We start from the raw sequence: 15,828 nt of genomic DNA on the forward strand, positions 1-15,828 counted from the left end.
GAGCCGGTGTGTTCTATATTGTTGATGTTTGGGTTGACGTCATCGCCGCCTCACTGGGCATGAGCGAGTGCCACTCGGATGAGCCTGCTGCCAGCCAGCCTTATGTGCTGTTATCGATCTCGGGCAAAATGGCCGAATAGCAGCCACTGTGTCGTGCCGAGTGAAAAGTGAGCCGAAAAAGCCACGTTCCAAACATGGGAGTCGGCCTCCACTTGTTAATGGTGATTGTGTCTGTTAACTTTCTGGCCGAAGCTTCCACTGGAGACGCCGATTACGAAACTGGTAAGAGATTCTGACTAATCACCACACTGGTTCACACAATCTGTCACACTGTTGCACTACGGTTTCAATTTCAATATTTACATCGCACAACATAAATGACAACAAGTTTATGGTGGAAAATTCGTGTTGTTCTTCCTACAATATTTGTATGATTTGTTATTTTCAATAAACCTTCGAGCATAGTATTTTCATGATAAATTTTATGTAAAAGCATATTGAAGACGGCTCTTTCAATACAACCGCGATCATTGTAGACAACTGAGATTTCAATATTGACATCACTGAACTAGCCCACCTATTTCAAGTCGTGAATTTTGAGTAATTACTTTTGGAATATACACGTGAACATTGTTAATTTGTATTAACTGACAAGCAGAGCCTATCCTTGATGGATTTCTGTGAAAACATATTGAAGACGTTTAAAATAGCCTACACCCCGCGACCTACTGTTCGATATTGTCATCACTCAACGTGACAATTAGTTCATTGTAAAATTTGTATTATTGTTCCTAGAATATTCATGAGCAAAGTTTATTTTAATGGACCGATAAGTGTAGACAGGGAATCTCTCATTGGAAAATGTTCCGGAAAACACCTCATGATCATGGTGGAGGATGATGTTGACAACATCTGAGTTCTCTGAATGACAACTAGTTCATCATATGAACCTGTTTTTGTTCCTAGAATATTTGTGAACATACTTGATATATTGATGAATCAAGAAGCCTATCCGTGATAAAGATTTGTCGTTGCATATTCAATATGTTCTCCAAGATCACTGTTCAATACTTTCATCTTACCACTTGACAACTGATTCATAATGTAAGCCTTTCTGAAATGTTTGAGAACGTAGTTTATTTTTAACAACTAATAAGTTTATCCCATTTTCTGACAAATCCTATTGAAGACGTTTTAAAATACATTTCGTGATAGAGAGGCTTAAGTTTGATTCTTTAACCACACAAAAAACATTTAGTCCTTAATTTAAACCCTTTGTTGTCATTCATAAAGTATCTAAGAACATTGGCAGTATTCATAGAACTTATACTATCCGGAATATATTTGTGTCCGTCCATAGATTTCTGCCTGATTTAATTAATGGCGATCATTAAAATGGGGCCATCATTTTTAGTTCAGTTCGGTATTAGTTTACTTTTCTCCATCTTCCAATCCCTTATTGGCGTAAATCGAAATAGGATTAAGTACGTTCGTTATTTGTGAAATATACATGAACTTTCTAATAATAATGCATATAAATTCATATCGAGACATATTTATTGAAGACCAAATGAAAAACTGTAGACCTAGTTAGTCCGAAATAAACCTCGCAAACATGGCACATAGTTCAATATTATTTAACATTATCACATTTATTTCCCTTAGAGGACTCCCCCACCAACAAAAAGTCATTCGAATATAATTTTATCAGACTGGAATTGTATTGGATTTTGCGAAAAGTATGATAGCCTGTTTATAAGAATTATTATTTTCCTCGTTGTACAAAAGCATAAATGTAGGAGTGGTAGACAACATATTCCTCTATCGAAGGAGAGATTTCGTTGGACGGTGAAGGGGTAGGATAGGCTACCTGATTAACACCGTCTTCGTCTCTTCGACAGTCCAGTTTCGTTTACGATTTTTCCCACTCATGTGGCTCAAACCGGATAAAATCTTGAAATATTATAGCATTTCATTATCCAGAAGCTTATTTCTTCGCTTCATTGTGATTAAAGTGATGAAATTATATAGTATTTTTTATACTTGACGTGGATTTATTTAACCTCTTCATCAACTCTGAAATAAAAAACTCTTTAATTTGATAATCGCCAAGCATTCGCAATAAACGTATGGAAGTATATGTTATGCTTTTTATCATAGTAACTATAAAGTTTATCAATCCTTCATCGCGCTATGAAGCACGATAATATAGTTGTCAGCTAATTACTTCTGTTTGAACTAATGGGAAACAGTTTAATCAGTTAACCAAATAATTTCCACTTCCGGTCATGTTCAGATTAGATATCTAGAGTTACTAGTCGTTCCAAGTCCATTATCAGCAATTTCCTTAGCAATCCTTGAAGGCCCTATTTACAGTTTTTGTTTTGCAATCTAGATTTCGAAAGTCTGTTTCCACATTCACGCAGAATTGAAGAAAGCGTTGATTTATTTTTCTCAATGCATCCTTCAAAATATTAAAATAAATTACAAAAACCGATTTTTAAAATTATCAAAATTTAGTTACTACTACAGTTAGGCTATTCATGAGAAGTAAAATGAGAAGCTGTCAATAACCCTTCTATTTATTATTTTTCTTTTTTCATATAATCTTCTCTTCAATTAATCTATCCTGTCAATATTGTTTAGTATTGTATTTCTTTCAAAATATAATTTCAATTAATATTCAAATGTAATGGGAGAACTATATGTGAGTTTCAACCTTGAAAACTCCGAGTTCAAAGATATATTCATTTCAAGTGCTTGATTTTTCACGACAGATCAATAAACTACTGCAGTTGTGATCATTGTAAAACTAATATGTGCTAGCTAGTACTCAACTTGAGCCAAATTAAATCAGAAGATATTAGCGTTATTTATTCCCAATAGACGTAAACATAGTCTGTATCAGAACGCAAATTATCTCTATTATCAAACAATATAATTTTCATTATTCAATTATTAGCTCATCGGCTCTATATATTGAGGTATAGTCATCATCATCATCAATATTATTTATATAGACAGCCATAATTGAATAATTATTATTCTCTACAGTTATAGAGTAGTGTCTTGAACCCCGTTTTGATTGTCAAGTTGAATTGAAATTATTTTATTAGAAAACAGTTCATGAAGCTTCCCTAAACTTCTTGAATCTCCAAGATGGCCTGGGGAAGGATTCATCATTAACTTACGGCTTATAGAGAACCAACTGAAATTCCTTATAAAGCAAATTAAAATTGTTGATACGGTATACTTCCCTACGGTTTATTATTAGTAGGCCTACCGTAGTCTATTAGAATTTGCTCTTTTGGGAAAAACTACATATAGGATACAAGATTGAACGAGAAAATCTTTCCTTATAATATATTTCGGTTTTTTGTATCTTCCTCTTTTATTACTTTACGAAGAAATTAATAGTTGACTAATTCGACTTGAAAACTGATATGAATATTATGATTTCAACCTGCTGTGAATGTGAATACCATGGTGAAAGCACTTTCAAAATAAATGAAAATCAAAATAAGGATTGCCAATGAATTAAAGATTGAACAAACGTTTAACCTTCTCTTTGAAAGTGAATCACTGATACTCCCAGTATTCCTTCAAAAACTTTTGCATCACTTTTAAAAAATTGTGCTTGGATTGTTAGAAATATTTGTCTAAAAACTCATCAGAGAAGAATCAGATAGAAGGTTTGCTTGCACCTGTGCTTTTGAACTTTGTTGTGGAATACCTTGACAGAGAAATTCATTCATCCAGATGCCTACTAGACAAATAGATCAGGCAACCTTTATGGAAACACTAGAAAATGTGTTCATCTGTGGAGGCTGTAAATATTGACATGAGTATAAATAGACTATTAATTAGATACTCTACACTGCGAATGCTTCTGAATATAAAGTAGGCCTAGGTAGGCCTAGGCTTCTCAAAAGCAACGTACGGTACGTGTGCAGTATTGTCTCCTTGTTTTTCTATCTACAGTACTCAGCTTCGTAGTCCTATTCTCTTTTAGCTCATGCTGATATGTTGTATAATAGTAATAATATTTTAATAGAATTTATTGAATGTTCTCTGTTTGTCAATATTTCATATTTATTTAGTCTTTTATATCAATCTAATCCCGGTTTTTTATAACACTAAAGCTGCTATAACAATTTATGGAAAGCAAAAAATGGTGAAATAATACATAAAATTGAAGAGAATTAAATGCAATACAAACCGACGTTCAGTACTTATTTTTTTATGCATTGTTGTTGAGTAATAAGCCCTGAAAGTGCGAAAAGTTGGAAGAAAAACTTTCTTTTCAAAGATTTTACTGTTTTAAAAGTGAATATCTCAAAAACTAAAGGATATATCACAAAACTTTACTGTACAAAACTTGTAGGAAATTTATCTAGCTTCATTTTTGTTCAGTTATTCATGACGCTGAATTGCAGTGTTTCCAAGATACATGCGTGTAAGCCAAAAATGAAAAACCGCAACTTTTAGTAAACCGCGACTAGTTAGAAGGTAAACATATAAAGCATATACAACAATTGTTTTCCAAAGGTTTGTGGCCCATATATTGGGTTGCGAATTGGTGTTTGTGTTTACGTATTTATGATGATGTAAATTATATTTTCTTTTAATTGGAAAAGAGCTAATTAAACCAATTATCGGAAATATTATTTAATCGTCATTTTTCTCGTTTTCTCGATATATTATGTGCTACATTATATTTAGTTCATATTATTCTATTCACTTTTTCAAATTTAAAAATAATTATTGATTAATAATGATTATCTTTGGAAAAAAAGAAAGAATGTCAAAAATTAAAGTACTTTCTTTTCCATTGATTAGTTTTCCAACAAAACCATTTTCGTTTACGTCAATTTACGAGAAAAATGTAGGTGTTTACAAGTAGATGTTTCAGCTTCTTTCATTTAAAATCCATCGATGTGTGTCTACGTTCATGGCTATTTATATGATATGGTCAAATTTTATATTTGTAGGTGTATTAGACTGTCAAATAGGCCTACATATTTTATAGAAGATCTTTGAATATATAACTCTTATCAAAGATTTGATTCCCTATTAGGCCCGTATCACACTATCGACTACGTAATTCCAGTGGCGTAGCCAGAAAAATATTTCGGGGGGGATCATAACATTTGAGTAGAAAACACTTAAACTTTGAGGGTGACACTGGGGGGTGTGGGGGGCATGGAATACCCCCTCCCCGAATAATTTTGAGAAATATACCTTCAATTCGGTGCGATTTATGCAATTTCCACTAGAAAACAAACATATATTATCATTCAAGTTTTTTTGGTGATCAGTAAGCCACTTATTATTTCGATTTCGATTTTCCCTTGAAAATTTCATAGGGCAATGGGGTTTTGATTAAATAACAAATAGAATTGAATGGGGTAGAATTTTATTAGTCATTCAATTGTTAAAAAAGTGATTTTGTAAAAGGCCTAGTCATTATTAGATAACAAGATAGAATGCTTAAATTTTGTCTCCAATAAAGCACCATTTCAATCAACTTTACAGGCTTATTTTTAACTTGACTATCTAGTCAACTTACTAGACAACTCTAGTCCAGTCAATATAGACATAAAAAAGGGGGTGTGATTTCAATTTATATTGTAGTTCTGACTTTTTAATATATTAGTTGGATACATGAGAGGAGTCCAGAACCAAATTCTTCATGCCAAAATTTCCTTGTGCTAGAAACAGAGTGGCCCAAAAACCTCGTATTTTTTCGGTCAATTTTCCAGTTTTCAGTTATTTCCGCCAAATCCAGTGATCGGACAGAACAATTTGCTCTTGCCATTTTATGATTATAAAATTGTGAATGAAATGAGAACATCTCTATCTCCAATGAGTACTAAGTTATGATTTTTTTTAATACGTGATTTTTAAGAAAAAAATCAATTTCGATCATATTTGGTATTTGATCAACAATATATCCCGATTGTTACAATCTAGATGTAAAATTTGAAAATCCCTCTGGGGGTAATTTTGTGCTCTACAATCTGAGAACAGGTAGAGCGCTCTATCTCATATAGATTTCCAGGAACACCTGACAACAATGCTCCTTGTTTTGTGAAAAACACTTAATGTTTAACTTCAACCATCATCACCATCTTTATTGTCCTCACAGTGGTATTTTGCACAATGAATGAAGTTCATGAGATTATGTTCTATGAGAATCACCCCTTAGATGCACTTCATTTCAGTATTTCCTAGTGGAGAGGCGCGCTCAAGCATACCTCAAGGATCAAGATTTCGAACACTTATAACTTTTGACACAAAGCGCGGATCTCAAAGAGAAAAACACACTTCTCTCTCAATATGTACAAATAACTATTTTCAATTTTATTCTGTACAATAACAAAAGCTCAACAAGTATTTAATATTTTCTAAATTTATAATACAAACTTTCAAAATGTACGGTAGGATATGATCCTTTTCTGATAATCTAATATAGACCCAAAGAGTAATATGCAAATGCATAATCTAACGCCCTCATGCAGATACCCGGTTTAAATGTCAGCTGTTTCGTTCAAACCCCGTACGAAACACATTTTTATAAATGCAATCATATCTACAAGTAAACGTGGTTTAGCGTTAAACGTAGATGGTGCTAATTTATGACCTCAACTCTAATGCCAGTCTACGATTGAAGATTTATAATCGCATTTAATAATGTTGAACCCTGTGTTCAAACCTACAGCTGATGATTTATCTACGTTTGAACTAATATTATGGTGCATATACGGGGCTAAGAGGGTGATGTAAGCTTATTAGCCTGTATAGGGAGTTTGATGTTTGTATAGGGATAGTATAGGGTGTTGGTTTAGTTGAGCACGTGTGGCGATCGCTTTGGCATTGGTTGATGTTGCAGAGCTGCTGCGGCAGTATTTGCTGAACCGCGGGGTCCCTGAGCGCTTGCTGGAGCTGCAACGGCAGAGACCTCTCTTCACCTACAAGTTCCCCGCGCCAAGGCTCGATGAGACCTTCGCCGTGCCTCCCTCAGACCCGCGCTACTACTATCTGCCTCCCAGTGCGTAACTTGTCTGCCTTCTTTGCAACTTGCATCCTGCTATCAGAGAGTATACAATGTAATATCTAAATTCATTTCTAAGTAATATTCACATTCTATGTAATTTCTACATTTATTCGTAAATAATATTTACATTCTATACTCTCTGCCTGCTTTATACTTGAATCTTGATTACTCAACACTCTATACTTGTTTCCGAATATTCTATGTATATTTGTATCCCAAATTATCTTTGCAATCTGAAACCATCCAAATTTTAATTGTTTGTTTCCTCTCGTAAATTTCCTTTGCAACTTGTACTTTGCAATTTAAACCCTCTTTTCCAGTAATCAATGTTTATTTCTCTGTTACTGGAAAAAATGATCAGTTGATTTCCAAATATTGAATTTTTTCTTGTGGATGTTTTTTACTGCAAGAAAAGACAAATCAGTTATCTGTGCTACTAATGCCCAACATGAGATCTGGTTCCAAAGTATACTATGTTTCTCTTCTCTTCCAAATTATCTCAATTTTTATACTCCAACTCGATTTCCTTTAACAACTAATTAACTTGAAACCTGTTTTCAAATATTTAATCTCTCATTCTCTCCTCATATTATCTTTGCAACTTGTGTCAAATTTCTTAAACCCTGATACCAAATTTTCAATTATATATTGTTACTTTCTCTATATTTATTTATTTATGTGTATATGAATGTGTGTGTATGCTTTTATTGTTTTTTTACATTATATATATATATATATATATATTATATATATATATATATATATATTATATATATATATATATATATATGCATCTATATGTGTGTTTGTGAATTTTGTTGTATTATTGGTGTTGAAAATGTGATGCATTTTTCATTGGGTTTGTTTTTGATGAAGCATTTTTTTTTATAATTATTATCACAGTTGAACCCTGATAACGTATATCTGTGTGCAGAACAAAATTTCATTATATCTTGGTATTTATAATAACGAATTGTCTTTCAAATCATTCTTATAGACAATTACTCTGAATAGATATCAAGCTACTTGGTTTATTCGGTTTATCGGAATACATAGTGCCGTGGTTTCAATAGAAATTTATGTACTTCTATTATACTGTTATTTTATTGTTATTACTAATATGTGTGTTTTATAATATCATGTTTTGTTTGTTTTGCTTTTGTATGTACCAGAGTGTGTGCTATTTGTTCTATCATTTCTTTATAAAAAAATAATATCCGGGATTGTTGGATGGTAAAGCCTTTAAACTATCAAAACTATTTTTTAAATGTCAAGTAAGTTACCTAATAGTTATCAAATTTTAATGTTTCCTTTTAACTTCCTTGTACATGGCTAACTGTTCTTTCGTTCAGTTATTTCTCTCTCTTGTGAAATTATTTAAGACGGTCAAGTCAATGATGCATTTGATAAGATATATAATATTGATAAATTTCTTAATACATCGGTTTTCCACGATTCAAAACTCATTATTTTGAACTGCTACCGGTACGATTCAAAATTGTTTAGATTCGAGTTTATGTCCATGCTTATCCTCTTTAGATGGTAACAATGCAGGAATTGTGTAAATAAATTTATGTAATTCTATAATTCAGCCTGTACAGTATGGTTTGAATTAAACTCTATTAATTGAAAATACAAATTATTTTTCCTCCACCTACTCTCTAAAGTACTTTACTCCCTGGAACATAATACTAGAGTGTAACTTTTTCGCTCTCGGGATGAAAAAACGGAAAACTCCCTAGGGAGGAAAAGTAACTCCATTTAAATAACATGGGAAGCATCTCTATTTTAAAAACTTACATTGGAAATAGGTTAGAAGGTCTAAGCTCAGATGAGGAAGCATAATAGAGTAGTCATTGAGCCAACTAAATTAAATACCTCGAACAGAAATTTGATTAACATATAAAATATATGTTTGTTTACTAAAATTACCTATTACATACTTCATATTAGTATACTAAAAAAAATAGAAATATTTTCTAATATTCCATGTTATTCATAATACTAGCCAACAAATATTTCCCATCAACTATTCAAATTTGGAACGCAAACATGTAGGTAGTTATGAGCCGGCCATTGTGTTACAACTTTTGCCGACAGATAGCGTATAGCGCTGTTGGTGGTGAATTATTGTGATTACTCCCATCTGTTTACTTTCTAGGCTATGTTGTAACACATTGTTACTGGACTGGTCACGTAAGTTTTTTAAATATTATTTTATTTGCAGTTTTTATAAAAATGTAGGTGGAGGAAAAATGGTGTGTATATCACGAGTGGAAAATGTTTTTTCTTCCACAGGAAAATTGTTGCCCTCGGCTTCGCCTCGGGCTTCAAACTTTTCCCTCAGGGAAAAAAACAGTACTTTTCACTCTAGATATATAATAACTATTATTGTCCCAGTTGGAAGAACACGAGCCAGTCACTGTACCTCGGAGAAAGATACGAATTTATTTTTAAATATGAAATTTATGAACGATTCAGAAATAACAAGAGAACAATGACAGCAATCTGTTTGAATTGTGCCCAAATATTTATTTTTACATATAAACTTAACAAACAAGTGTCGTTTGTGTGTAGTCTGCAACCAAGAATTATTTGCAATTAGTGTTTTGAATTTGCAATCAATGTTTTGAATTTGCATATTAGTGTTTTGAATTTACTAAATTCTCAACACTAACTTATAAGTTTCAACTTGAATTATTTGAACGTATGAATCGACACCACAAAATGAATGAATGACCATGCAGACTAATAAGCGTGTTTTACATGCAATCGGCCTTATCGTAAAACATGAATGATACGGTCTGTACTTGAATAATACTGTAATAAGTGACAGGCTATATAGCCAGGCTATGATGAGTGACCTATTTAACTCATTAGCCTTCATCTGCTCTATCATCACCAACCAAGATTTACTTTAAAATTTGCCTCGCACTCTTGCACTAACTGGAATGATGATAAAATTAGTATAAATATGTTATTTAGAATATATTATTCTCATGTAAAAAATAAGTATGGCTCATTCGCTGACCATAAATTCTATGAGTAAATCGACAGACAACAACGAACAATTATCAACCATGGTATAAAATAATAGAAGTTCAACGCATAAAATAAAAAAATATACTGTATCTGAAAATCGTAATCTACAAAATAAACCGTAAAAATAAAGCGAAAGTCATATAATTCCTATTTATATATTCAAGTACCGTACCCAATCTAATAAATATCTCTGATACTATGCTCCTTTCTTATATCACTTTTTAGATTTTCAATCTAGTCTAATCTCATCTATGCAGTTTTATTATGCCCATAAGTATCAAATATTCACTTCGAATTATTTCAATTTGCGTCTCCTCTCAAGTGTGTTCATTTAATTTTGTTTCAATGGTAATTAATTATTCTCCTATTCTAATTTTCTCTTTGTTATTAGCACATCAATTGTGTGCATTTTGCAATCGTATCGTAGCCTCAGAAGTAGATTGAACCATTTAGCTTCCATTCAGAATCATCGTCTTCAAAAAGTGTGGGAATGCATTATTTGAAAATAAAATAGTTTTGTTTGTTCAATAAATATTCAGGTAATCATTGAAAAACCATCAAACATTTCAAATACCTCTTGAATCACATTCAATTAGCTTGTATGACAGTGAATCACTGAAATTACTCTCCTTTTGTGGAGCTCTGATTCAATCTCGTATTATACACTTGACATTACTAATCCTCATTCAAGACATTTTCACTTGATGTAAAGAAGCTTCATCGACCTGGTTTTCATCTCATTGATTTACATTGGAAATACATCCTTTGTAAGAAAGATTTTATTCACTCTATTCATCTATGGCTCAATTTTTTCATCGTTACTTCGTTTAATTTATTTTTTCATCGTGAGTTTATTTAGTAATCATACTCCATTATTCTGTGTGACATTGTTCTATGGCGTCACTTGTTGGAATATTCTGTTTCTATTAATTTACGGGCTTACCTCATCTACTATATTCATATTGACGTGATCCCAGTAATAATATTTTTCATCCAGAGCTTATACTGTTTTCAGTATTCAAATTTTTCAGACATCAAACAATAATATTCGTGTCTACTCTATTCTCTATTCTAGTAGCCCACTCAATTCCTTCCTATATTACTTTCATTATAGACTGTTGACAATTATAGAATACTCATATTTTAGTCATTAGACAATAATTACCATATATTATAACTATTATTAAAAGAAAATCTTATTTTAGTTTCAGATTTCGACGAATATACGTTACAGATTTCCATCTGTACCATATATTATTTTGGAAAATCCCATCTTATCAAAATCTTAATTAATCATCTATCAATTTATCCAAACATCTGCCATTTTTCTATATCAATTTCGTCTTCTGTACACGAGACAATTTTGTGACATTATCATGCACCACTTATTAATTCATGACTATTCATTCACAATAACAACTATTCATTTATGTCAACTTTTTTTCTATAGCAAATTCTTATTTATGACCTGTGATTCAATAATGATTTTTCATTGATTGCAGCTATTAATTTATGGTTGTGACATCGCACTTATAACAACTATTTATTAACTTTGTTGTAGTTCAGACACTGTGATACTTGTAAATATTTGAAAAAAACAATTACTTTTCTTGGAGTATTGAGGAATACATTCCACCTGATGAAGCTCCTCCTCAGGAGTGAAATGCATTCCTCAATACTCCAAATAAGTGAGTGCTTTTTTCAAATATTTACAAGTATCACAGTGTCTGAACTACAACAAAGCTATTAAATAGTGTTTCGTCATGGAAAGCAACATCAACTATTTATTCATGACAACATTCGTGGAAGTTTTCATTAATGGCAACTGTACATTTATGACGAATTCATTTTACTAAATTTTCGATTTTTGTCCAGTAGGTGACCGTTATGAGAACGAAGATACGTTGAAGCGGTCTTCGACATTGAACAGAGAAAACAAATCATCGATGCGAAGGCCCTACCAGGACAATGGTGGACCACAGCAGCAGGTGATTGCTAATTTGCCGGACGTAGGCAGAGCGCCTGAAGCTGAGACGCAGGATGACGCCAACCGCAATGGAGCGGCCATGGAGCCGCAGTGGAGCCGCAATGAAGCGGCCGTGGAGCAGCAGTTGAGCCGCAGTGGAGCGGCCGTGCAGCCGCAGTGGGGTGTCGCCGTGGAGCGGACGCAGCCGGGCTTTGACCGACATTCGGCGTTACACCTGGCTCCAACCTCAGTGCCGATCTCCAAGGTTCAAGTCATCAAGACGCCTGTCGGGGATTTTGAAGCTACCCGGGAGGATATGATCTTCATGGGTGAGTGTTATTCACTGCGATTAGCAATAAAACTGTTGAAACACTTATGTTCAGTAGTGGTTTCACGAGTTGATCCAACATCAACGACACAACATCAATCAAGGCGCTATTATGCATAGCAAAAACATTATTTTATTAAACTCCAGCTCTCAACGGTCAAAGCCAACTGAATTGTATCCAGCTACTTGAATCAACTAACCCACTAAAGAGACCACATTAGACCGGCACAGTATAATTAGGAATACAGCAGACAGGCATGCGCAGTAGGCTTTTTTCAATTTCCACCCGCCCCTGCAACGGAAAACTAGGGATCAACTTGTCATACCACATCTTCAAGATTCTCCATTTTTTTGCATTCGTTAAAAGTGTAAATTTCCTTTGAAAAGGGTAACCCTTTCAATGTTTTTGCATTTGTTTGAAGTGTAACTTTTCTTTAAAACTGTTGAAGCTGAAACCTTTATAATACTCAAACTTAAACTCCTTGCTATTCCCAATTGAAAATCATATATTCTTGAGATTCCCATTTTTAATGCTTAGATACTTCAACGTATACCGAATTGAACTCAGGAAAACAGAATTATAAATAGGCATTCTGATTTTTAATCAATTTGGATATATTCTAAATTTTAATTTCCGTTTTGAATTTGAGTTTCAATGAGAATTTTGAACAATTTGAATTTTGGAATACAGAACAGTAATCGAATTGCTGAAATGCATGATTAAATAAATGATTAAATTCATAATATTATATAAAACAGGCTTCGAAATTTATTGTGATTTTCTGTTTGTATATGGTAGAATTTGACACTTGTACTGCTTTTCTATATTATACAATACGGTAGGCCCACGGTAAATATTACATCATATAACAATAAATTGAATTAAAGGTACAGTTTATGTTTCCAAGTTTGAAAATACCCTACTGTATAAGAATAATACAATTAATATGAAACTGCAAATTTAAATTCAACTTTCAATAGGTGTATTGGATAGACAGTTTTATTATTCATCCAATCTGATGCCACTGATTTGTGTTTGCAGCAACAGTGGCTGGTTGCAGCGCGGCCGCAGTTGTAATTATTGCCATAATCGGCTTTGGATGGTACCGGTGAGTAGCCTACTCTATTTGCAATCTTTATTCTTTTTTTATCAGTTGGGAACTTCCTGTGTTAAGTTTATCATATTTCTTATTATTAAAATTACATTAGTTAGCCTTATTATGAAAATATGTTCAATGGAGGAGACATTTTTAGCCTCCCACAAAATTACAAGAATAAAATTATGCTTCTGTCTATGCTATGACTCGTCATGGATAGAATGCATTAGATCAGGATATGTATTACTGTACTGTAAGAGGCGGGACACGTCCATTCCTTCATTTTAAAAATTCCAAAATGAATAAAAACCTTGGTGATTCAATGATCAACATTTTGAAAGTTGGAGAGAAACAACAGGTTCTCTGTTGAAGCCCAAATCGGGAATTAGTAGAAAAATAGGCTGCCACACATACTAATAATAGATCTTGCGAGCTGTATTTAAAATCTACGGCTCTATCATGAGAAGTATATTTTCAAAAGAATTTAATATGCAACTCAGAATTCTCTGTTGTATAGTACTTGGAAGGTGATTTGGGACCCATTTATCATGTTTACCACTGATTTCCTGCTGGAACGGCAAGGAGGAACTCAAATTCAAATTCATTCACACTCATCAATACATATACAGAAACCAAATAGAGTCTAGCTTGACAAATACAACAATAATCCATCTAAAATTTAATAATAGATTGTAAGTAATAGTATATAATATAATAATATATAATATAATATTAATGTGAACAATAACTGCTCACAAAGTGCTTCATGAAGCACTTGTCCGTGAGCAGGAGTTGAGGTTTAATCGGATATAGGAGGAGAAAAAAGCCTACACACACACACACACACACACAAACACACACACATTCAATCACCATCATCAAGTAATTTTATTGATTGATTGTAGCATTTCCTCTCTCTAAATATACTTATATTATGAAATGTAGTTCATACTGCGAAAAAATGGGAAGAAGAATCACCAGTATAATTTTTTTCAACATAATTCATGACAAGAGAGGGAAAAAAATGAAAAATAAAAGATGAGACATAACAGTGATACATAAAACAATGTTTGCAGATCAAAGCTCAACGCAAAGGTTAAACTTTGAAGGATACAGAAGTAACTACAGTAAAAAGGCCATACTACACTTATATTCATATTCAATAATGGATTAGATATCAGCACCATGTACTATGAACTTTTCTAAATAGTCTTTCTTCTTTCTTCATCTTTTTAATTCATCCAATTTCAACTCTTCACTTACTTTTAATTTACAACCTCTTTCTTGATTTGTGTTTGTTTTGTGAAGCATGTCTTTGCGCCACCAATTCACGTCGAGTGAGTCTGCCCACCCTGAGCTGTGGTGGGGCGTGGAGGGTGACTTCCGAACCCTAGGCCGGTACCGTATCTTCTTCCCTTATAAAGTGTTCCATCCGGGTGTGATCTTGCTATCAAGGATTTTTTGTGAACGCTTCACATTTTCTGCTTCAGTTTTCTTGGTTTTTGCTTCTGGTTGTTGGTGGTGTGAATTTGAACTGTTGTTTATTATATTAGACTCTTCAGGTTTCGAGTTCAGGTTGGTTTCGTGTTCAAGGGTATTTTTTACATAAATTACCAATGGTGTCGCCAATACTGTAGTTATCAAAAATATCGTACTCGTATCTCTCAAACTTCAACTTATCATGCAATTATTTTAACATTTTAAAATGAACTGTTATTACTAAAGTGATAGAAAGCGTTCCGGAACTGCACAAAAGCTACTTGTCAAGCCTCTGTACATATCCTCCCGTTGTAAATACAATGCCAGTCTCACTATATTCTTTCCCTAATGGGGTTTCTCTTCATTTTCTCCCGTTTTTTCCCAATATTCCTTGATACCCTCGCTTCCGCTCGAAACCACCAGATTTCGCCAATCGCTCACTGCCCAAGCGCAGATCCTATTCAGTCAGCTAACTCTCGTTTGCTAGTGGAGACTACCCCGATATATAAGCGGGCTCCTTCAGCGAGACTAGGCATTTTATGCCTATTCCCCCTTCTTGTCACCCCTTCTCTCCCCCTGAAATTCCGGCTGCTCATATTCACAGCCATTATCAGGGCATACATGACCTATGCCGCCCAAGTCTGGTTTCCATACCTAGCGAAGACCAATATAAAACATCCACTTGGCCTTAAAAAAAGACTCATAAGAACCATCTGCAAATTCCACAACACAGTGAATAACAGGTTACTCTAAAAATATGCCTACTACTCCTCAATTACTCAACTTCATTCAGCTTCATGATACAGCTTCTATCTCGTGGCGTACATCATTCAATAAGGCAGATGTACGAAATAACACG

At 33.5% G+C, this 15,828-nt stretch overlaps 1 protein-coding gene across 13 annotated transcripts in view; it reads left to right on the top strand.

Moving 5' to 3' along the window:
• The first annotated feature begins 55 nt into the window (after window positions 1-55).
• LOC111047567 (neural proliferation differentiation and control protein 1) overlaps window positions 56-15,828 on the top strand; it is a 27,347-nt gene continuing 11,574 nt past the window's right edge. For 2 of the 13 annotated variants that reach the window (XM_039430479.1, XM_039430481.1), the window contains exons 1-5: window positions 72-282; window positions 6,893-7,051; window positions 11,975-12,394; window positions 13,436-13,502; window positions 14,799-14,888. In XM_039430479.1, the coding sequence (XP_039286413.1) occupies window positions 195-282; window positions 6,893-7,051; window positions 11,975-12,394; window positions 13,436-13,502; window positions 14,799-14,888 (824 nt within the window). In that variant the 5' untranslated portion in view covers window positions 72-194. Of the gene's footprint in view, window positions 283-6,892; window positions 7,052-11,974; window positions 12,395-13,435; window positions 13,503-14,798; window positions 14,889-15,828 lie in introns of all 13 variants that reach the window. The other 11 variants (XM_039430490.1, XM_039430491.1, XM_039430480.1 and 8 more) reach the window with 10 other exon arrangements.

The sequence above is a fragment of the Nilaparvata lugens genome, chromosome 6, assembly GCF_014356525.2.
Source record: "Nilaparvata lugens isolate BPH chromosome 6, ASM1435652v1, whole genome shotgun sequence".
Taxonomy (NCBI): domain Eukaryota; kingdom Metazoa; phylum Arthropoda; class Insecta; order Hemiptera; family Delphacidae; genus Nilaparvata; species Nilaparvata lugens.